This window comes from Oncorhynchus tshawytscha, linkage group LG04 (genome assembly GCF_018296145.1).
Source record: "Oncorhynchus tshawytscha isolate Ot180627B linkage group LG04, Otsh_v2.0, whole genome shotgun sequence".
Taxonomy (NCBI): Eukaryota; Metazoa; Chordata; class Actinopteri; order Salmoniformes; family Salmonidae; genus Oncorhynchus; species Oncorhynchus tshawytscha.
The window spans coordinates 49,556,291-49,580,240 of record NC_056432.1 but is presented as its reverse complement, the minus strand read 5'-3'; the positions used below and the strand labels follow the sequence as shown (position 1 = coordinate 49,580,240).

General features: G+C 43.1%; 1 protein-coding gene across 2 annotated transcripts in view; it reads right to left on the bottom strand.

Annotated features, from left to right (window-relative positions):
- LOC112248953 (C-Jun-amino-terminal kinase-interacting protein 1) overlaps positions 1–23,950 on the bottom strand; it is a 125,898-nt gene that overhangs the window by 45,437 nt on the left and 56,511 nt on the right. For both annotated transcript variants that reach the window (XM_042320842.1, XM_042320843.1), the window contains one exon: positions 17,120–17,374. In XM_042320842.1, the coding sequence (XP_042176776.1) occupies positions 17,120–17,374 (255 nt within the window). The remainder of the gene's footprint in view (positions 1–17,119; positions 17,375–23,950) is intronic.

Here is a 23,950-nt window from a genome sequence, read left to right as displayed (position 1 = left end):
GGAAAAATTACTTGTGTCATACACAACATAGATGTCCGAACCGACTTGCCAAAACTATAGTTGGTTAATTAACAAGACATTTGTGGAGTGGTTGAAAAACGAGTTTTAATGACTCCATCCTAAGTGTATGTAAACTTCTGATTTCAACTGTATACACCTGTTCTGAAAGGCCCCAGTCTGCAACACCACTAAGCAAGAGGTACCACCAAGCAAGCGGCACCATGAAGACCAAGGAGCTCTCCAAACAGGTCAGGGACAAAGTTGTGGAAATCAGGGTTGGGATATAAATAAATATCTGAAACTTTGAACAACCCACAGAGCACCGTTAAATCCATTATTAGAAGATGGAAAGAATAAGGCACCACAACAAACATGCCAAGAGAGGGCCGCCCACCAAAACTAAAGGACCAGATAAGGAGGGCATTAATCAGAGAGGCAACAAAGAGACCAAAGATAACTCTGAAGGAGCTGCAAAGCTCCACAGCTGAGATTGGAGTATCTGTCCATATCTGACGCCTTTAAGCCGTACACTCCACAGAACTGCCCTTACGGATGAGTTGCCAGAAAAAAGCATTTGCTTAATTTAGGCCTCGGCATCCAGCTAGCTGGACAACTTCCGGTGAAACTGTAGGGCGCGCAATTCAAATAAATAATCATAAAAATTATGAATATTAGCATTTAGCTGAAACTGTCTTATATCGGTTGAAAGCTTAAATTCCTGTTAATCTAACTGCACCGTCTGACTTACAGTAGCTATTACACTGAAAGCATGACATGCGATTGGTTGAGGACGGCGCTATATTTCCATCGGCACAGATTTCATGAATTCATAAATAGAGATTAAATATTTACTTACTTTTTGAAAAATGTCTTTTGATTTGTAATCCAAAGGGTTCCAGCTATAACATGTAGTGTCATTTTGTTAGATAAAATCCTTCTTTATATCCCAAAAAGTCAGTTAGTTTGCACCATCGATTTGAGTAATGCACTCGTTCAACATACAGAGAAAGGATTCTGAAAATCTACCCCTAAACTTTGTTTCAAAAGTCAAAATAAGTTTATATTTTCTCCTCAGATACCCTAAAATGTAATCAAACTCTAATATTTCTTATGGAAAGAAGTATGTTCAACATTTCTACAAACTTCAAAGTGTTTCTTTCCAATGGTAACAATTATATGCTTATATCCTTGCTTCAGGGCCTGAGCTTTTTGGCCATCAAGGAAATCTCTGTCTGGCGCAAACCCAACACCTCTCATCACCCCAAGAACACCATCCCGATAGTGAAGCATGGTGGTGGCATCATCATGCTGTGGGGATGTATTCCATCGGCAGGGACTGGGAAACTAGTCAGAATTGAAGGAATGATGGATGGCGCTAAATACAGGGAAATTCTTGAGGGAAATCTGCTTGTCTTCCAGAGATTTGAGACTGGGACGGAGGTTCACCTTTCAGCAGGACAATGACCCTAAACATACTGCTAAATCAACACTCAAGTGGTTTAAAGGGGAAACATTTAAATGTCTTGGAATGGCCTAGTCAAAGCCCCAGACCTCAATCCAATTGAGAATCTGTGGTATGACAAAGATTGCTGTACACCAGCGGAACCCATCCAACTTGAAGGAGCTGAAGCAGTTTTGCCTTGAAGAATGGGCAAAAATCCCAGTGGCTAGATGTGCCAAGCTTATAGAGACATACCCCAAGACACTTGCAGCTGTAATTGCTGCAAAATGTGGCTCTACAAAGTATTGCCTTTGGGGGGAGTGAATAATTCTGCACGCTCAAGTCCTCTTTATTTGTATTATTTCTTGTTTTTTTCAGAATAAAAAATATTTTGCATCTTCAAGTGGTAGGAATGTTGTGTAAATCAAATGATACAAACCCCCCAAAAGTCCATTTTAACTCCAGGTTGTTAAAATGGAGCAACAAAAGAGGAAAAATGCCAAGGGGGGTGAATACTTTCACAAACCACTGTATGTAAGAATGATGTTCATAGACTATAGCTCAGCATTCAACACCATAGTACCCTCCAAGCTCATCATTAAGCTTTAGGCCCAGGGTCTGGACCCTGCCCTGTGCAACTGGCTCCTGGACATCCTGATGGGCCTCCCCCAGGTGGTCAAGGTAGGAAACAACACCTCCACTTTGCTGATCTTCAACACTGGGTCCCCAACAAGGGTGCGTGCTCAGCCCTCTCCTGTACTCCCTGTTCACCCATGACTGCATGGCCACGCACACCTCCAACTCAATAATCAAGTTTTGCAGAACAGTAGTAGGCCTAATTACCAACAATGATGAGACAGCCTAGAGGGAGGTGAGGGCCCTGGGAGTGTGGTGACAGGAAAATAACCTCTCACTCAACGTCAACAAAACAAAGGAGCTCATCATGGACTTCAGGAAACAGCAGAGGGAGCACCCCCCTATCCACATCGACTAGACCACAGTGGAGGCGGAAAGCTTCAAGTTCCTTGGCGTACACATCACTGACAAGCTGAAATGGTCCACCCACACAGACAGTGTTGTGAAGAAGGTGCAACTGCACCTCTTCAACCTCAGGAGGCTGAAGAAATTTGGCTTGTCACCTAAAACTAGAGGTCGACCGATTAGGATTTTTCAACAACGATACCGATACAGATTATTGGAGGACCAAAAAAAGCCGATACCGATTAATCAGCCGATTAAAACATTTAAAAAAAAAATGTAATAATGACAAATACAACAATACTGAATGAACACTTATTTTAACTTAATATGATACATCAATTTAGCCTCAAATAAATAATGAAACATGTTCAATTTTGTTTAAATAATGCAAAAACAAAGTGTTGGAGAAGTAAAAGTGCAATATGTGCCATGTAATTAAGCTAACGTTTGAGTTCCTTGCTCAGAACATGAGAACATATGAAAGTTGGTGGTTCCTTTTAACATGAGACTTCAATATTCCAAGGTAAGAGGTTTTAGGTTGTAGTTAATATAGTATTTATAGGACTATTTCTCTCTATACCATTTGTATTTCTTTTACCTTCGACTATTGGATGTTCTTATAGGCACATAGTATTGCCAGTGTAACAGTATAGCTTCCGTCCCTCTCCTCGCCCCTACCTGGGCTCGAACCAGGAACACATCGACAACAGCCACACTCGAAGTAGCGTTACCCATCTCTCCACAAAAGCCACGACCCTTAAAGAGCAAGGGGAATAACTACTCCAAGTCTCAGAGCGAGTGACGTTTGAAATGCTATTAGCACACACCCAGCTAACTAGCTCGCCATTTCACATCGGTTACACCAGCCATTAGGCTGATAGGCTTGAAGTCATAAACAGTGCTGTGCTTGCGAAGAGCTTCTGGCAAAACGCACAAAAGTGCTGTTTGAATGAATGCTTACGAGCCTGCTGCTGTCTACCATCGCTCAGTCAGACTGCTCTATCAAATCATATACTTAATTATAACCTAATAACACACAGAAATACGAGCCTTTGGTCATTAATATGGTCGAATCCGGAAACTATCATTTCGAAAACAAAACGTTTATTATTTCAGTGAAATACGGAACCGTTCGGTATTTTATCTAACAGGTGGCTTCCCTAAGTCTAAATATTCTTGTTGCATTGCACAACCTTCAATGTTATGTCATAATTACGTAAAATTCTGGCAAATGAGTTTGCAACGAGCCAGGCTGCCCAAACTGTTGCATATACCCGGACTCTGCGTGCAATGAATGCAAGAGAAATGACACAATTTCACCTGGTTAATATTGCCTGCTAACCTGGATTTCTTTTAGCTAAATATGCAGGTTTAAAAATATATACTTCTGTGTATTGATTTTAAGAAAGGCATTGGTGTTTATGGTTAGTTACAGTTGTCCAACGATTGTGCTTTTTTCGCAAATGCGCTTTTGTTAAATCATCCCCCAGCGTTGCATCGATTATATGCAACGCAGGACACGCTTGATAAACTAGTAATATCATCAACCATAACTAGTGATTATGATTGATTGATTGTTTTTATAAGACATGTTTAATGCTAGCTATCAACTTACCTTGGCTTCTACTGCATTCGTGTAACAGGCAGGCTCCTCGTGGAGTGCAATGAGAGGCAGGTGGTTAGAGCGTTGGACTAGTTAACTGTAAGGTTGCAAGATTGGATCCCCCGAGCTGACAAGGTAAAAATCTGTCGTTCTGCACCCGAACAGGGCAGTTATCCCACCGTTCCTAGGCCGTCATTGAAAATAAGAACGTGTTCTTAACTGTGTTGCCTAGTTAAATAAAGGTATACATTTTTTTTTAAATCGGTACCCAAAAATACCGATTTCCGATTGTTATGAAAGCTTAAAATTGGGCCTAATTAATCGGCCATTCTGATTAATCGGTTGACCTCTACCTACAACCCTCACAAACTTTTACAAATGCATAATTGAAAGCATCATGTTGGGCTGTATCACCGCCTGGTACGGTAACTGCACCGCCTGCAACCACAGGCCTCTTCAGAGGATGGTGCGGTCTACCCAACGAATCACTGGGGGCAAACTACCTGCCCTCCAGGAAACCTACAGCACCCGTCTACAGCTTTGTGGTTGTGGGCGGGGCAGTTGCCGTACCAGGCAGTGATACACCCCGACAGGATGCTCTCAATTGTGCATCTGTAATACACTAAGTGTGTTGTTGGAGCATGTGTCGATACTGATAGGATCGAATGAAAGGAAGCACTGCTCTTCAAATCAAATCAAATGTATATATAGCCCTTCGTACATCAGCTGATATCTCAAAGTGCTGTACAGAAACCCAGCCTAAAACCCCAAACAGTAAGCAATGCAGGTGTTGAAGCACATTGGCTAGGAAAAACTCCCTAGAAAGGCCAATACCTAGGAAGAAACCTAGAGAGGAACCAGGCTATGAGGGGTGGCCAGTCCTCTTCTGGCTGTGCCGGGTGGAGATTGTAACAGAACATGGCCAAGATGTTCAAATGTTCATAAATGACCAGCATGGTCAAATAATAGGTCTGGGACAGGTAACACGTCCGGTATACAGGTCAGGATTCCATAGCCGCAGGCAGAACAGTTGCTCTTGGATCAGCTTTCTTCATTCAAATCTTTCCTTAACATTAGATGTTTTTCACAATACTGAGAACGGATCAACTCCCAGAGAGATATTTAGGTGGCTTATACTAATACCTACCCTATAATAAAACAGGAAATCATTGCTTTGGCACTTCATTGCGCACATAATGAAATATGTTGAGACAAATTACAGACAATAGTCTACAAGAAGCAAAATAGAACTCAGTTGATTGAACATTAAATGTACAGTGCCTTCGGAAAGTATTCAGACCCCTTGACTTTTTCCACATTTTGTTAGGTTACAGCCTTATTCTAAAATTGATTACATTGATTTTTCCCTCAATCTATACACAATAACCCATAATGACAAAGGAAAAACAGTTTTTAGAAATTTTTGCTAATTCATAAAAACTTTAAACCTGAAATATAACTTTTACATAAGTATTCAGACCCTTTACTCAGTACTTTGCTGAAGCACCTTTGGCAGCGATTACAGCCTCGAGTCTTCTTTGTGTCTTTTACTGAGGAGTGGCTTCCGTCTAAATGGTGGAGTGCTGCAGAGATGGTTGTCCTTCTGGAAGTTTCTCCCATCTCCACAGAGGAACTGTGGACTATCAGGTTCTTGGTCACCTCCCTGACCAAGACCCTTCTCCCCCGATTGCTCAGTTTGGCCGGGCGGCCAGCTCTAGGAAGAGTCCTGCTGGTTCCAAACTTCTTCCATTTAAGAATGATGGAAGTAATTGTGTTCTTTGGGACCTTCAATGCTGCATACATGTTTTGGTACGAGTCCCCAGATCTGTGCCTTGACATAATCCTGTCTCGGAGCTCTACGGACAATTCCTTCGACCTTATAGCTTGGTTTATAGCATGGAAAAAGTCAAGGGGTCTGAATACAGCAATCTACATAACAACGCACTTAGTAGTTCTATGAGTGGTCTAAGGCAGCTGTTAGATTTACAAGCATTTTCAAGTGCAACTTTAATAATGATGGTTTACGGAAACAACTCAGAGATTTAAAGATGCTCCTACAAAAGGTTCTAACGATAAACCATCTGTTTTCATATTTACTGTACTGCCATTTATCAAAGTGGAAATGAATGTGTGGTCTTTTGCTGGAGTTAGACAGCTGTGTACAGAATTACTAAGAACATTTGTAGCTCAAGGATTTAGAGCACCTATCCAATGTCAGATTTGTAAATATGTATTCCTAAAAGTGTTTTGTACTTGTCTAATGACTTTGTATTTTAGCAGGTGTTTCCCTGCAGTTTCTCATTTGTCACAGTATTTGTATCAGCAGTTACCAAAATTGCTATTGTTGAGTTATGCAGGCTTTTTTGTTCAAGCCAAGTGCTACCACACCTGATTCTACTACTCAGCTTTTCATCAACACATTGAATAGTATAATCAGGTGTGGTAGAACTGGGCATGAACAAGAAAGCCTGCAGAACACTGTAGCTCTTAAAGAGCAATTGTGGCCATCCCTGAATTGTACGTACACATTCTACTCTAACTGATTGTACGTTTGATTGTACATTTTGCAATTGTATTGTGTTCTTTACATTTTATAATGTGCTTTAAATTGGATTATTTACAGTACTAGGCCTTTCTTCAACAAACATTTTCATGTAAATAGTTAATGGGTACATGTTGATTATTTGTTTATTTTACAGGAGCTTTCTTGATTGTCTTGTTAAGATATCAGGGAAATTCTTTGGCTTAAATGGGTTTCTGTTTTTTTGCGTCCCTCTGGAAAATCGGTTGTTAATATTAAATAAATACTAATAACTGCATTATTTTTTACATATTTATTGTCTTATGGCTGCAACTCCCCAACGAGCTCGGGAGAGTCATGCGTCCTCCGAAACATGACCAACCTAACCGCGATCCTTAACACTCGCCAGATTAACCTGGAAGCCAGCCGCACCAATGTGCCAGAGGAAACACCATTCAACTGGCGACAGGGGTCTGTCTGCAGGCACCCGGTCCGCCAGAAGGAGTCGCTAAGGAGTGGTGAGCCATGTAAAGCCCCTCCGGCCAAACCCTCCCCTAACCCAGACGACTCTCTGCCAATTGTGGCTCCCGGCCACGTCCGGTTGTGGCTCCCGGCCACGTCCGGTTGTGTCACAGCCCGGGATAATGAACTGATCTGAAGCCAAAAAAAGGAAATTCACATGAGCACCACAAATGTATACTTCACCAATGCTCTACCTATGTTTTCTAACAGACAGCTTTGACCAACTACAGTAACTATGTTGGTTTATTGCACTTCCAACAATGTGTAGGCAGTTTGCTTAGGATTCAAACCTTTTCAAACAGCCTAATTCATACTCTTCTTTGTTTGTCTTTCAATAGTACTATTTGCCTGAAGAATGTAAAGACAGTTGACAGTTGACAAAGAATGTAAAGATGTTGACTGTTGCATTGGGAATATTCTGTCCAAACTGTTTTTTATATGATGACCTTTTCTTTGAATATCAAATGATGAAACCAAATATAGCAGGGATATGAGAGGAGTTTGTCCAAGCATGGGCCCTGTACATACTCAGGTTGTATAACTGATGTACAACACATTTGACACAATGGTTATGATACAACATGCTTGTATAATTATTATTTTGTGCAGAAAAATGTATCACAACCATTCCATCGAATGCCTTTTAAATCAGCCTTCAAGGGATTGTGCAACAACGGAGCGCTCAGGTGCAATTATTACTTATGACAGCTCACAGACACACAGACACTCTTACTTCTCTCCCATCAGACTGGTAAAAGAAATCAAGCACACACAGTGGATGTTCCTTCTGACAGCCTTTGCTCGAGTGTCGGTGTATGTCACTCCTTCTCTGACCACCATAACTGTCTACCCTAGTTCTTATTTCTGCTACTAATGAAAAACACATACCTCACAAGCTCACATTATAGTGTGTCTCATGTGTGCACACACATCCACCCATAACCCCACATACTCATTATACTTCTTCCAACTGAAACAATAAATGCACAGGGTCATGACATGAATGTAAGTTAACTGAATTTACAGAAAACAAGAAACAAACACACACACACTGTCACACGTAGCCAGCAGTGGAGGTTCCTCAGATGAGAAAGGGGAGGACAATCCACAGCGAATTTAATAAAAATGTAAATAGTGGAACATTGAAAAAGTGATCCTTTTTAGATACAACTACACAAAATATATTAATGTCAATAAATTATTGATTAAAACACACTGTTTTCCAATGAAGGTCTACAGTAGCCTCAACAGCACTATGGATAGCACCATAGCCAGAGGACAGCTAGTTTCCGTCCTCCTCTGGGTGCATTGGCTTCAATACATAACCTAGGAACAAAACTCATGGTTCTCACCACCTACCATAGACTTACACAGTAATTCTGACAACTTCCGGAAGAAGTCCTACAACCTATCAGAGCTCTTGCAGCATGAACTGACCACCCAATCAAATGATCAGAGAATGAACCTACACTGAACAAAAATCTAAATGCAACATGCAACAATTTCAAAGATTTTACTGAGTTACAGTTCATATAAGGAAATTGGTCAATTGAAATAAATTCATGAGGTCCTAATCTATGGATTTCACATGAATGGGAATACAGATGAGCATCTGTTGGTCACAGATACCTGAAAAAAAGGGTAGGGACGTGGATCAGAAAAACAGTCCAGTATCTGGTGTGACCACAATTTGCACTATGCAGCGCAACACATATCCTTCACTTAGAGCTGATCAGGCTGTTGATTGTGGCCTGTGGAATATTGTCCCACTCCTCTTCAATAGCTGTGCGATGTTGCTGGATATTGGTGGGAACTGGAACATGCCGGTGTAACTACACTGTACTTTGTAGTACTTTTGTAGCTTAGTTGACTATGATGCTAGCTAATATGGTGACAATGTTGTAGGCTATATTTAGTTGGTAGCAGTTATGATATGAAGGTTTGGCTTGGAAAGGTATTTTCTTCTGGCCACAGATAGCTGATGTGTTGTGCACTGAAGTCCACAAGCAAAGGGAAAAGGTGAGAGGGGAAGAGTGTATAGACACAAGAAGGAATCATACAATGAGCAAAGTGATCATGCTGTTTGTATCTGGACGCTATGAAAGAGTGTGATCTGGGGTGAATTCATTCCGCCAATTCTGTTGAAAAACCTTTCTTAAACGGAAGCAAATTGAACTTAATGGGGATTAACATATCTGGATTTGTCAAATAGAAACTCTCGTTTGCAACTGTTGGACTAATGATTACTCCCCAGATCAGCTAGATGCAGGCAAGGTGGTGTTGAGTGTGTCACTGTGTCACCTTGATTGAAAAACTGTATCTCGATCTGTGTAACTACATTGTAAACTTTCGTTCATAGGCTAGGTCAGGGTTTCCCAACCGAGGGTAGGCGTACCCCTAGGGGTACATGAGTAGTCTCCAGGGGGTACATTGGTGTATTTTCAAAATTGTGAAGAAAAAAAATATTTGGAAAAATATTATTCCCCAAAATATGTTCAAGTTATTTCAGTCTTTATAGGTAGGAAAACATTTACTGAGGTCACTGGTGTGAAATGTAGCTAGTTTATATTTATAGGCCTGTTTTTTTTACTTTGGGTGTGTGTGCATTTCTCTGTCTACCTGGCCTCTGTTCGCTCAATGGTTGATCCTCTGCTCGCACAAAGTGCACGTGATCCTTTGCTCTGTACACTAGAGTGCCTGCTGCTGTTATTCTAACAGAAACTATCATTGATAAGACAAATCATTGATAAGACAACAGCGGACGCACTGAAGATGGTACCATTTTCAAATAACATGATGTACTGTAGGAACGATGACATGGGTGTTGATATCGTAGATCAAGTGGTGGAAAATGTTTTTAAAAATTCTGGTCCATTTTCTCTGCTATTGGATGAAGCCACTGATGTCAGTGAGGTAGCCCAGTTGATTGCGTTTGTGAGATTCAAAGACATTTTGGAAATGAATGAGCATATTCTTGTCTGCAAGTTGATTTCCAGACAAGATTATGCTCATTCAGCCAATCTGTTGATTTCTGCGCTCTTCCAGATATATAGTATGAGTCTAGCTGCAATAAGAAAACCCACTGAGGCAAGACCAAACTCTTCTTTGCTAATACCTGGTGGTAAAATACACTGCTCAAAAAAATAAAGGGAACACTAAAATAACATCCTAGATCTGAATGAATAAAATCTTCTTATTAAATACTTTTTTCTTTACATAGTTGAATGTGCTGACAACAAAATCACACACAAATTATGAATGGAAATCAAATGTATCAACCCATGGAGGTCTGGATTTGGAGTCACACTCAAAATTAAAGTGGAAAACCACACTACAGGCTGATCCAACTTTGATGTAATGTCCTTAAAACAAGTCAAAATGAGGCTCAGTAGTGTGTGTGGCCTCCACGTGCCTGTATGACCTCCCTACAACGCCTGGGCATGCTCCTGATGAGGTGGCGGATGGTCTCCTGAGGGATCTCCTCCCAGACCTGGACTAAAGCATCCGCCAACTCCTGGACAGTCTGTGGTGCAACGTGGCGTTGGTAGATGGAGCGAGACATGATGTCCCAGATGTGCTCAATTGGATTCAGGTCTGGTGAACGGGCGGGCGAGTCCATAGCATCAATGCCTTCCTCTTGCAGGAACTGCTGACACACTCCAGCCACATGAGGTCTAGCATTGTCTTGCATTAGGAGGAACCCAGGGCCAACCGCACCAGCATATGGTCTCACAAGGGGTCTGAGGATCTCATCTCGGTACCTAATGGCAGTCAGGCTACCTCTGGCGAGCACATGGAGGGCTGTGCGGCCCCCCAAAGAAATGCCACCCCACACCATGACTGACCCACCGCCAAACCGGTCAGGCTGGAGGATGTTGCAGGCAGCAGACCGTTCTCCACGGCGTCTCCAGACTCTGTCACGTTTGTCACATGTGCTCAGTGCGAACCTGCTATCATCTGTGAAGACCACAGGGCGCCAGTGGCGAATTTGCCAATCTTGGTGTTCTCTGGCAAATGCCAAACGTCCTGCACGGTGTTGGGCTGTAAGCATAACCCCCACCTGTGGACGTCGGGCCCTAATATCACCCTCATGGAGTCTGTTTCTGACCGTTTGAGCAGACACATGCACATTTGTGGCCTGCTGGAGGTCATTTTGCAGGGCTCTGGCAGTGCTCCTCCTGCTCCTCCTTGCACAAAGGCGGAGGTAGCGGTCCTGCTGCTGGGTTGTTACCCTCCTACGGCCTCCTCCACGTCTCCTGATGTACTGGCCTGTCTCCTGGTAGTGCCTCCATGCTCTGGACACTACGCTGACAGACACAGCAAACCTTCTTGCCACAGCTCGCATTGATGTGCCATCCTGGATGAGCTGCACTACCTGAGCCACTTATGTGGGTTGTAGACTCCGTCTCATGCTACCACTAGAGTGAAAGCACCGCCAGCATTCAAAAGTGACCAAAACATCAGCCAGGAAGCATAGGAACTGAGAAGTGGTCTGTGGTCCCCACCTGCAGAACCACTCCTTTATTGGGGGTGTCTTGCTAATTGCCTATAATTTCCACCTGTTGTCTATTCCATTTGCACAACAGCATGTGAAATTTATTGTCAATCAGTGTTGCTGATGGTGGACAGTTTGATTTCACAGAAGTGTGATTGACTTGGAGTTACATTGTGTTGTTTAAGTGTTCCCTTTATTTTTTTGAGCAGTGTAGATATATCCCCTAATAAGCACAGGTGTGGGGCCTATGGGATATGCTGTCCCACCCATTCCTCAAGCTTTTTAAGAACCTTGGGATATTCCAATATAGCATGCATAAAGGTACCTACATCACCCTTGCATTTCCAGCATAAACTATTTTGCAATAAACCCACTTCATGTAATCTAACTGGGGTCCAGTAGTATCTATGAACAATCATATAATGTACCCCTTGTATCCCTGGAACACCACCCTAAATCGGAATCAAAATTCCATACATCCTACCTCAAAGTCACAATTAACGTCCCTCTGCCAAATCAACCTTTAATTCTCACAGTTTCCATATTGTGCATATGAGACTCTTTTATAAAACATTGAAGCAGAGTGTGATATTCCAGGTAACATGAAATATTGTTCTAAAAACGTTTAATATCTCTGGAGGTTAATTCTCATAAGAGACCCCATGCTGCTCCTTAGTTGTAAGTATTTCCAGAAATATCCCTTATCTGGCAAATAACATTTTCCCTTCAGATCCTGATAGGACATAAGCACTCCTTTCTCATATACATCCCCTAGTACATGCAGGCCTTGTCTAAGCCATACCTCCCAGATAAATTAATGTTTTCCTATGCAAACCGATGGGTTGTGCCACATGGAAGAATATTTTTGTTTATACTGGGAAATGCCAAACATCTTATGAATCTTAACCCATACCTCTCGGGAATGTTGTAGAATTGTGATAAGGCCTCAATAGGCTTAAACTGAGTTGTGATAGAATACCTCTCTATCTGAGTCCATCCCAAATGGGAATCATAATTGCCCCAGTGTCTGGCCAATTTGGCTACTTCAAATGATATGTTGTATAGTTCTACATTGGGGAATGCTAGTCTACCTTTATCCTTGGAGCATATAACTTGTTCACATTTATTCCGTTTTTTTCCCATCCCAAAGACCTGGCACTTAATCATTTGATTGTACTGCTTAAATAGTAAGGTAGAAATGGTCACAGGGAGGATCATGGACACACAATTAAAGTGTTGGACCAGAACCATTTGAATAGTATTGTAACGGTGTTTGTCGTCTAAAGAAGAGGAATTGGACCAAAGCGCAGCTTGGTAAGTGTTCATGCTTTTTATTGAAACTGAACACTATAACAAAATAACAAAGAGAATAACTGAAACAGTCCTGTCAGGTGCAAAACACTAAACAAAAAATAACTACCCACAAAACATAGGTGGGGAAAAAGCTACCTAAGTATGGTTCCCAATCAGAGACAACGATAGTCAGCTGTTCTTGATTGAGAACCATACCCGGCCAAAACAAAAAATTCAAAACATAGAAAAAGGAACATAGAATGCCCACCCAAATCACACCCTGACCAAACCAAAATAGAGACATAAAAAGCTCTACGGTCAGGGTGTGACAAGTATTTATTTTACCCCATAATGTAATATTAAGCAGCCTCCATTTATCAAGAGCATTCTTTATTTTTTGTAGTAATTTGCATGATATTCTGTGGTTCATTGCTCAATTTTATACCCAGGTATTTCATCCCTGATGGCACTCATTTTATCTGTAATGAAGTCATTTCAACAGGAGGACAGCATTTGCATACAGGCATAGCCTGTGGGGACTGCTGTTCTTGGATTGGAGTACAATACCTTAACTCACTTGATAAATCCTGTATTCCCACACCAAATGGCAATAAGTAAAAATAATAGAGAAGAAAAATAAATAAAACTGAAATTTTAGGAAAGTGGGAGAACAAAATGTTCTATGCAACCATATAATATCAGATCAATTAAAATAAGGTCAAGGTTGTTAGTTCCATCTACTTACTTTACCGACATCTTTGCTTAAGGTTATATTCTCCCGTGGTATTGGTGCTAGGGTACAGTGAACCCGTTGAAGCTCGGATTCATCCAGATTCACCCCCAGAGTCTCCAAGATAATTTGTCTCACGCATTCCTGCGGCTTGCCATCCTCCAGACCTTCTTTGACTCCTAAAAGTCTTAAACTGAGGGGCCTGTCTCAGTTAGCTGCGTCTTGCATGCTTCTGTAGAGATCCTCATACAGTTTGGCGTTCTTCTCGACGTTTTTAATCAGTCAATCGTTGTCGTCCTCCAGCATTGATATCCGACCTTCTGACTCATTTAGCCTCTGTAATATGACCGATACATCTTCTTGCAAATCCATCTAAGATTGTTTGACCTGAGAAACATCTGATTCAAGAGATTCAAGAATGGTGCTGACTCTACCCATTTCTTCCATGGCCTTCTATAGGGATGATTGCAAGGCTGACAACGAGCTGGGTTCTATGTTCTTCCCTTTCAAAGTCATGCTTGCTGAATTGCAAGCAACAGAGCTAGCCTTGTTAACCGCTGCGCCGGCAATTGCGCTACATGTACGTGTTGAGGCTGAATTCAAAGCAGACATTGTTGAAAAACGTTGATAAAACAAATTAAATTAACTTTCCCCTCAAAAAAAATTGTACTAAATGTTCTATTCTATCAAACTTCGGAGGATTTTATCGGAAGTCTCCTTTTAGACAACCATCTTGCTTTGCAGCATTACGTGACTCCAGACCACTTTACTTTTTCCACATTATTATACGTTACAGCCTTATTCTAAAATGGATTAAATAAAACATTTCTCATCAATACCCCATAATGAAAAAGCAAAAACAGCTTTTTATCTTTTTTTGCAAATGTATTCAAAATAAAAACGGAAATACCTTATTTAAGTAAGTAACCAGACCCTTTGCTATAAGGCTTGAAATTGAGGTGCAACCTCTTTCCATTGATCATCCTTGAGATGTTTCTACAACTTGATTGGAGTCCACCTGTGGTAAATTAAATTGATTGGACATGATTTGAAAAGGCACACACCTGTCTATGTAAGGTCCCACATTTGACAGTGCATGTCAGCCAAAAACCAAGCTATGAGGTCAAAGCAATTATCCGTAGAGCTCCGAGACAGGATTGTGTCGAGAAACAGATCTGAGGAAGGGCACCAAAATTCTGCAGCATTTAATGTCCCCAAGAACACAGTTGCCTCCATCATTCTTAAATGGAAGAAGTTTGGAACCGCAAAGACTCATCCTAGAGCTGGCCGACCAGGCCAAACTGAGCAATCGGGGGAGAAGGGCCTTGGTCAGGGAGGTGAACAAAAACCTGATGGTCACTCTGACAGAGCTCCAGAGTTCCTCTGTGCAGATGGGAGAACCTTCTAGAAGGACAACCATCTCTGCAGCACTCCACAATCAGGTGTTCATGTTAGAGTGGCCTGACGGAAGCCACTCCTCAGTAAAAGGCACATGTACGCCCTCTTGGAGTATGCCAAAAGGCACCTAAAGGACTCTCAGACAATGAGAAACAAGACTCTCTGGTCTGATGAAACCAAGATTGAACTCTTTAGCCTGAATGCCAAGCGTCACTTCTGGAGGAGACCTGGCACCAATTCTACGGTGAAGCATGGTGGTGGCAGGATCATGCTGTGGGGATGTTTTTCAGCGGCAGGGACTGGGAGACTAGCCAGGATCGAGGGAAAGATGAACAGAGCAAAGTACAGCGAGATCATTAATGAAAACCTGCTCCAGAGCGAACAGGTCCTCAGACTGGGGAGACATGAGTGGCTTAGGCATGGTTAGGGATCGGGTTCAATTCCGGCCTCTGGACCACCCAGACAAACATCTCTGGAGAGACCTGGAAATATCTGTGCAGCGACGCTCTTCATCCAACCTGACAAAGCTTGAGAGGATCTGCAAAGAAGAATGTGAGAAACTCCCCAAATACAGGTGTGCAAGCTCAACGCTTTAGTCGCTGCCATAGGTGCTTCAACAAAGTACTGAGTAAAGGGTCGGAATACTTATGTAAATGTGATATTTCATTTTTTTTATACATTTGCAAAAATGTTATCAATTTTAGAGTAAGTCTGTAACATAACAACGTGGAAAAAGTCAAGGGGCCTGAACATACTTCTGTGAAGTGACATTTTCATCCATGACCCTAGCACAGGAACAGACTGGACTTGGAGAAAAGCCTGATCACTGCTGTTGCCACCCTGCCCCAAAATACTGACAGAGTATGAGTGAAAGACATGATCAAGTTTCTCACTGATTGGTGAGTCATCATGTGTCATACACAAGTCTAGAAATATGGGTTACATTTACTGGGAGAATGTGTGTAACATTTGATCTTTGTTTTTGTATAATTTTCTGGACACTTCAAAATGTGAATAAATCCTATAAAAAAGATTAAACTGATGTTTGGATTTGTATTTATTATCGATTCCCATTACTCTTCCTGGGGTCAAGCAAAATTAAGGCAGTATACATTTTTTTAAACATTACAATACATTCACACAAGATTTTACAACATATTACGTGTGTGCCCTCAGGCCCCTACTCTACTACCACATATCCACAATACAAAATATGTGTGTATAGTGTGTATGTTATTGTGTGTTTGTATTTATGTGTCTGTGCCTATGTTTGTGTTGCTTCACAGTCTCCGCTGTTCCATAAGATGTATTTTTATTGTTTTTTAAAATCTAATTTTACTGCTTGCATGTTAAGAGTACATGAGTGTTATTATAGTAACACATTATCCTTATTTACAGTTAAATGACAGGCATAGACAAATAATATTGATTTTAAAATACATTTTTGTCCAATATAATATAGGAATCACTCCAGTACCCAAAAAAGGTTGGGAACCACTAGGCTAGATTGTAGCAACCTCATGATGGGCATAGGTAAACATGTTGTATAATGTAGTAGCCTAAACCTATCGATGTTACATTGAGCTGGGGGAATGGAATATGAATGACAGTCATCCAATATGCTGTAATAGAAATAAGGCCATGTTCATTAAAAAAATATAATTCCTCCCTCATCTTAAATGGCACCGACCACCACTGATACAGTCACATGCCTCAGTCACACACATACACAGTTGTCACACACAAAAGGAGATGTGTACCAAAAGAACACACTCTCTCTCTCCTGACAATCCCAGCCATTGTTTCGACCAGCATAACACCCAGAGAAAAACAGACATGGTGTCTAGGGGGGTGATATCATCACATCTTTGTCCCCACTGATTTTATACACACATATAGACTAGATACAGTACAGAATATCAGCTTTGTCCTCACATTCTCGTACATTTTACTCTATCATTTCATTCATCCACCCCTCCATCCTTCCAGCTATCAATATTCATTCAGCTGTCACGGAGGTTAACGAGGAAGAAAGAAAAGGGGACAGCGAGTGGGGTCAGCCAGCAGAAGGAGGGAGGTGGGTGAAAGGATGGGAAGAGTAATAAAGGGATAACGGAGGGTTAATTTGGACTCACCTGAGTGCGTGGCACCATGGGGAAAAGGTTAAGGGTCGTGGGTCTCTTTGGCCGGTATATATTCATGGTTACTAGAGGGGGGTCCTCGGTTACTGGCAGGGGTGCTGTGGAAGAAGGCTTAGATGACTCCTTGTCATCGCGGTAACCATCGGCCCCGTCGATCAGATCCAAATGGAGCATCTCGGCCTGGAACTGACCGACAGCACCCAGCTCCTCCTTCCCCACTCCACTATTGGTCCCCTGCCTCACACAGCCCTGCAGGGATTGGAAGATACTCACGTCAGTCCAGAGAGAGAGAGAAAGGCAATGGGAGCTACAAGCAGAGACACACAAAGGGAGATAAAGATTGAGAGAGACAGAGGAAATGGAACAAGATGAGAAGGTAGAGAGAGAGCAAAGGATGGAGGAAGGAGAAAATAGGGGGGAAGGGGGATTGAGTTGGCCAATTAGAGGCTGATCTGACATCAGCCTGCACACTGTCACTGCCAATGCTGAGCCACTTATAACAGGGAGAGAAAGAGAGAGAGGGAAAGAGCCAAATGGAAAGATCAAGGCAGAGAGACTATTCATTGCAGCAGTTTGTTTACTGACTGTATCTACCTTAAGATATATAATGTTCATTTAATTATTGTTATTTGTAATGTTGTTATGATAAAGACAGTCATTAGGGTAACCTCATGAGGCATTAATAGGTTATATTCTTCAATAATGAATGGGAAAATATTAAGAATTGAAATGATGACTGAACAGCTTCTCAATTCCCAGACTGTAGCTCTAATGATACCAGAAAGAGACACCCAGGGCAGGTGTAATATGTTATGATATTTTACTATATTTTACTTCCGGCGCCGACAGAGATGGCCGCCTCGCTTCGCGTTCCTAGGAAGCAGTTTTTTGTTTTTTTTACGTGTTATTTCTTACACTAGTACCCCAGGTCATCTTAGGTTTCATTACATACAGTCGAGAAGAACTACTGAATATAAGATCAGCGTCAACTCACCATCAGTACGACCAAGAATATGTTTTTCGCGACGCGGATCCTGTGTTCTGCCTTACAAACAAGACAACGGAGTGGATTCCATGCAGCGACCCAAACAAACGACTCCGAAAGAGAGGGAAACGAAGCGGTCTTCTGGTCAGACTCCGGAGACGGGCAAACCGTGCACCACTCCCTAGCATTCTTCTTGCCAATGTCCAGTCTCTTGACAACAAGGTTGATGAAATCCGAGCAAGGGTAGCATTCCAGAGGGACATCAGAGACTGTAACGTTCTCTGCTTCACGGAAACATGGCTCACTGGAGAGACGCTATCCGAAGCGGTGCAGCCAGCGGGTTTCTCCACGCATCGCGCCGACAGAAACAAACATCTTTCTGGTAAGAAGAGGGGCGGGGGCGTATGCCTTATGGCCAACGTGACATGGTGTGATGAAAGAAACATACAGGAACTCAAATCCTTCTGTTCACCTGATTTAGAATTCCTCACAATCAAATGTAGACCGCATTATCTACCAAGAGAATTCTCTTCGATTATAATCACAGCCGTATATATCCCCCCAAGCAGACACATCGATGGCTCTGAACGAACTTTATTTAACTCTCTGCAAACTGGAAATGATTTATCCGGAGGCTGCATTCATTGTAGCTGGGGATTTTAACAAGGCTAATCTGAAAACAAGACTCCCTAAATTTTATCAGCATATCGATTGCGCAACCAGGGGTGGAAAGACCCTGGATCATTGTTACTCTAACTTCCGCGACGCATATAAGGCCCTGCCCCGCCCTCATTTCGGAAAAGCTGACCACGACTCCATTTTGCTGATTCCTGCCTACAGACAGAAACTAAAACAAGAAGCTCCCACGCTGAGGTCTGTTCAACGCTGGTCCGACCAAGCTGACTCCACACTCCAAGAATGCTTCCATCACGTGGACTGGGAGATGTTTCGTATTGCGTCAGATAACAATATTGACGAATACGCTGATTCGGTGTGCGAGTTTATTAGAACGTGCGTTGAAGATGTCGTTCCCATAGCAACGATTAAAACATTCCCTAACCAGAAACCGTGGATTGATGGCAGCATTCATGTGAAACTGAAAGCGCGAACCACTGCTTTTAATCAGGGCAAGGTGTCTGGTAACCTGACTGAATACAAACAGTGCAGCTATTCCCTCCGCAAGGCTATCAAACAAGCTAAGCGCCAGTACAGAGACAAAGTAGAATCTCAATTCAACGGCTCAGACACAAGAGGCATGTGGCAGGGTCTACAGTCAATCACGGACTACAGGAAGAAATCCAGCCCAGTCACGGACCAGGATGTCTTGCTCCCAGGCAGACTAAATAACTTTTTTGCCCGCTTTGAGGACAATACAGTGCCACTGACACGGCCTGCAACGAAAACATGCCGTCTCTCCTTCACTGCAGCCGAGGTGAGTAAGACATTTAAACGTGTTAACCCTCGCAAGGCTGCAGGCCCAGACGGCATCCCCAGCCGCGCCCTCAGAGCATGCGCAGACCAGCTGGCCGGTGTGTTTACGGACATATTCAATCAATCCCTATACCAGTCTGCTGTTCCCACATGCTTCAAGAGGGCCACCATTGTTCCTGTTCCCAAGAAAGCTAAGGTAACTGAGCTAAACGACTACCGCCCGTAGCACTCACATCCATCATCATGAAGTGCTTTGAGAGACTAGTCAAGGACCATATCACCTCCACCCTACCTGACACCCTAGACCCACTCCAATTTGCTTACCGCCCAAATAGGTCCACAGACGATGCAATCTCAACCACACTGCACACTGCCCTAACCCATCTGGACAAGAGGAATACCTATGTGAGAATGCTGTTCATCGACTACAGCTCGGCATTCAACACCATAGTACCCTCCAAGCTCGTCATCAAGCTCGAGACCCTGGGTCTCGACCCCGCCCTGTGCAACTGGGTACTGGACTTCCTGACGGGCCGCCCCCAGGTGGTGAGGGTAGGCAACAACATCTCCTCCCCGCTGATCCTCAACACTGGGGCCCCACAAGGGTGCGTTCTGAGCCCTCTCCTGTACTCCCTGTTCACCCACGACTGCGTGGCCACGCACGCCTCCAACTCAATCATCAAGTTTGCGGACGACACAACAGTGGTAGGCTTGATTACCAACAACGACGAGACGGCCTACAGGGAGGAGGTGAGGGCCCTCGGAGTGTGGTGTCAGGAAAATAACCTCACACTCAACGTCAACAAAACTAAGGAGATGATTGTGGACTTCAGGAAACAGCAGAGGGAACACCCCCCATCCACATCGATGGAACAGTAGTGGAGAGGGTAGCAAGTTTTAAGTTCCTCGGCATACACATCACAGACAAACTGAATTGGTCCACTCACACAGACAGCATCGTGAAGAAGGCGCAGCAGAGCCTCTTCAACCTCAGGAGGCTGAAGAAATTCGGCTTGTCACCAAAAGCACTCACAAACTTCTACAGATGCACAATCGAGAGCATCCTGGCGGGCTGTATCACCGCCTGGTATGGCAACTGCACCGCCCTCAACCGTAAGGCTCTCCAGAGGGTAGTGAGGTCTGCACAACGCATCACCGGGGGCAAACTACCTGCCCTCCAGGACACCTACACCACCCGATGTTACAGGAAGGCCATAAAGATCATCAAGGACATCAACCACCCGAGCCACTGCCTGTTCACCCCGCTGTCATCCAGAAGGCGAGGTCAGTACAGGTGCATCAAAGCTGGGACCGAGAGACTGAAAAACAGCTTCTATCTCAAGGCCATCAGACTGTTAAACAGCCACCACTAACATTGAGTGGCTGCTGCCAACACACTGTCAATGACACCGACTCAACTCCAGCCACTTTAATAATGGGAATTGATGGGAAATGATGTAAATATATCACTAGCCACTTTAAACAATGCTACCTTATATAATGTTACTTACCCTACATTATTAATCTCATATGCATGCGTATATACTGTACTCTATATCATCGACTGCATCCTTATGTAATACATGTATCACTAGCCACTTTAACTATGCCACTTGGTTTACATACTCATCTCATATGTATATACTGTACTCGATATCATCTACTGTATCTTGCCTATGCTGCTCTGTGCCATCACTCATTCATATATCCTTATGTACATATTCTTTATCCCCTTACACTGTGTATAAGACAGTAGTTTTTTGGAATTGTTAGTTAGATCACTTGTTCGTTATTACTGCATTGTCGGAACTAGAAGCACAAGCATTTCGCTACACTCGCATTAACATCTGCTAACCATGTGTATGTGACAAATAAAATTTGATTTGATTTGATTTGATTATGATGTGTACACTATTCTGCACCTACAATATATACTCCTATCTCAGAGCTATATACACATATATGGTGCTTCTGAAAGACACCTACATCTTCCAAAAAATCTGTGATTACGACATTCAATGAACATAGTCCTTTAAAACCAAATCAAATCAAATATATTTGTCACAAACAGATGGTTAGCAGATGTTAATGCGAGTGTAACGAAATGCTTGTGCTTCTAGTTCCGACAATGCAGTAATAACGAACGAGTAATCTAACCTAACAATTTCAAAACTACTACATTATACACACAAGTGTAAAGGGATAAAGAATATGTACATAAAGATAGTGATGAGTGATGGTACAGAACGGCATGGGCAAGATGCAGTAGATGGTATCGAGTACAGTTTAAACAGTATATACAGTATATATACAGTATATACATATGAGATGAGTAATGTTGGGTATGTAAACAAAGTGGCATAGTTTAAAGTGGCTAGTGATACATGTATTACATAAAGATTACAGTAGATAATGTAGTGTACAGTATATACATATACATATGAGATGAGTAATGTAGGGTATGAAAACACTATATTAAGTAGCATTGTTTAAAGTGGCTAGTGATATATTTTACATCAATTTCCATCAATTCCCATTGTGGCTGGAGTTGAGTCAGTGTGTTGGCAGCAGCCACTCAATGTTAGTGGTGGTTGTTTAACAGTCCGATGGCCTTGAGATAGAAGCTGTTTTTCAGTCTCTCGGTCCCTGCTTTGATGCACCTGTACTGACCTCACCTTCTGGATGATAGCGGGGTGAACAGGCAGTGGCTCGGGTGGTTGTTGTCCTTGATGATCTTTGTGGCCTTCCTGTGACATCGGGTGGTGTAGGTGTCATGGAGTGCAGGTAGTTTGCCAAGGTGATGCGTTGTGCAGACCTCACTACCCTCTGGATAGCATTACGGTTGTGGGTGGAGCAGTTGCTGTACCAGGCAGTGATACAGCCCGACAGGATGCTCTCGATTGTGCATCTGTAGAAGTTTGTGAGTGCTTTTGGTGAGACGCCAAATTTCTTCAGCCTCCTGAGGTGTAAGAGGCGCTGCTGCGCCTTCTTCACGACGCTGTCTGTGTGGGTGGACCAATTCAGTTTGTCCGTGATGTGTACCTTTATTTTATTTTACTAGGCAAGTCAGTTAAGAACAAATTCTTATTTTCAATGACGGCCTAGGAACAGTGGGTTATCTGCCTGTTCAAGGGCAGAACGACAGATTTTGTACCTTGTCAGCTTGGGGATTTGAACTCGGGGATTTGAACTTGGGGATTTGAACTTGCAACCTTTCAGTTACTAGTCCAATGCTCTAACCACTAGGCTACCCTGCCGCCCCCCGCTGAGGAACTTGAAACTTACTACCCTCTCCACTACTGTCCCATCGGTGTGGATGGGGGGCGCTCCCTCTGCGGTTTCCTGAAGTCCACAATCATCTCCTTGTTTTGTTGAAGTTGAGTGTGAGGTTAATTTCCTGACACCACTCCGAGGGCCCTCAACTCCTCCCTGTAGACCGTCTCGTCATTGTTGGTAATCAAGCCTACCACTGTAGTGCCGTCCGCAAACTTGATGATTGAGTTGGAGGCGTGCATGGCCACGCAGTCGTGGGTGAACAAGGAGTACAGGAGAGGGCTCAGAACGCACCCTTGTGGGGCCCCAGTGTTAAGGATCAGCGGGGTGGAGATGTTGTTACCTACCCTCACCACCTGGGGGCGGCCCGTCAGGAAGTCCAGTACCCAGTTGCACAGGGCGGGGTTGAGTGAGTGCTACGGGGCGGGCGGTAGTCATTTAGTTCAGTTACCTTAGCTTTCTTGGGAACAGGGACAATGGTGGCCCTCTTGAAGCATGTGGGAACAGCAGACTGGGATAAGGATTGATTGAATATGTCCGTAAACACACCAGCCAGCTGGTCTGCGCATGCTCTGAGGACGCGACTGGGGATGCCGTCTGAGCCTGCAGCCTTGCGAGGGTTAACACGTTTAAATGTTTTACTCATGTTGGCTGCAGTGAAGGAGAGTCCGCAGGTTTGGGTTGCGGGCCATGTCAGTGGCACTGTATTGTCCTCAAAGCGGCCAAAAAGTTATTTAGTCTTTCTGGGAGCAAGACATCCTGGTCCCTGCCACATACCTCTTGTGTCTGAGCCGTTGAATTGTGACTCTACTTTGTCTCTATACGGATGCTTAGCTTGTTTGATTGCCTTACGGAGGCAATAGCTATACTGTTTGTATTCGGTCATGTTTCCGGTCACCTTGCCCTGGTTAAAAGCAGTGGTTCGCGTTTTCAGTTTCAGGCGAATGCTGCCATCAATCCACGGTTTCTGGTTTGGGAATGTTTTAATCGTTGCTATGGGAACGAGATTGTCAATGCACTTTCTAATGAACTCGCTCACCGAATCAGCGTATTCGTCAATGTTGTTGTTGGAAGCAATGCAAAACATATCCCAGTCCACGTGATCCTGAAGCGTGGAATCAGATTGGTCGGACCAG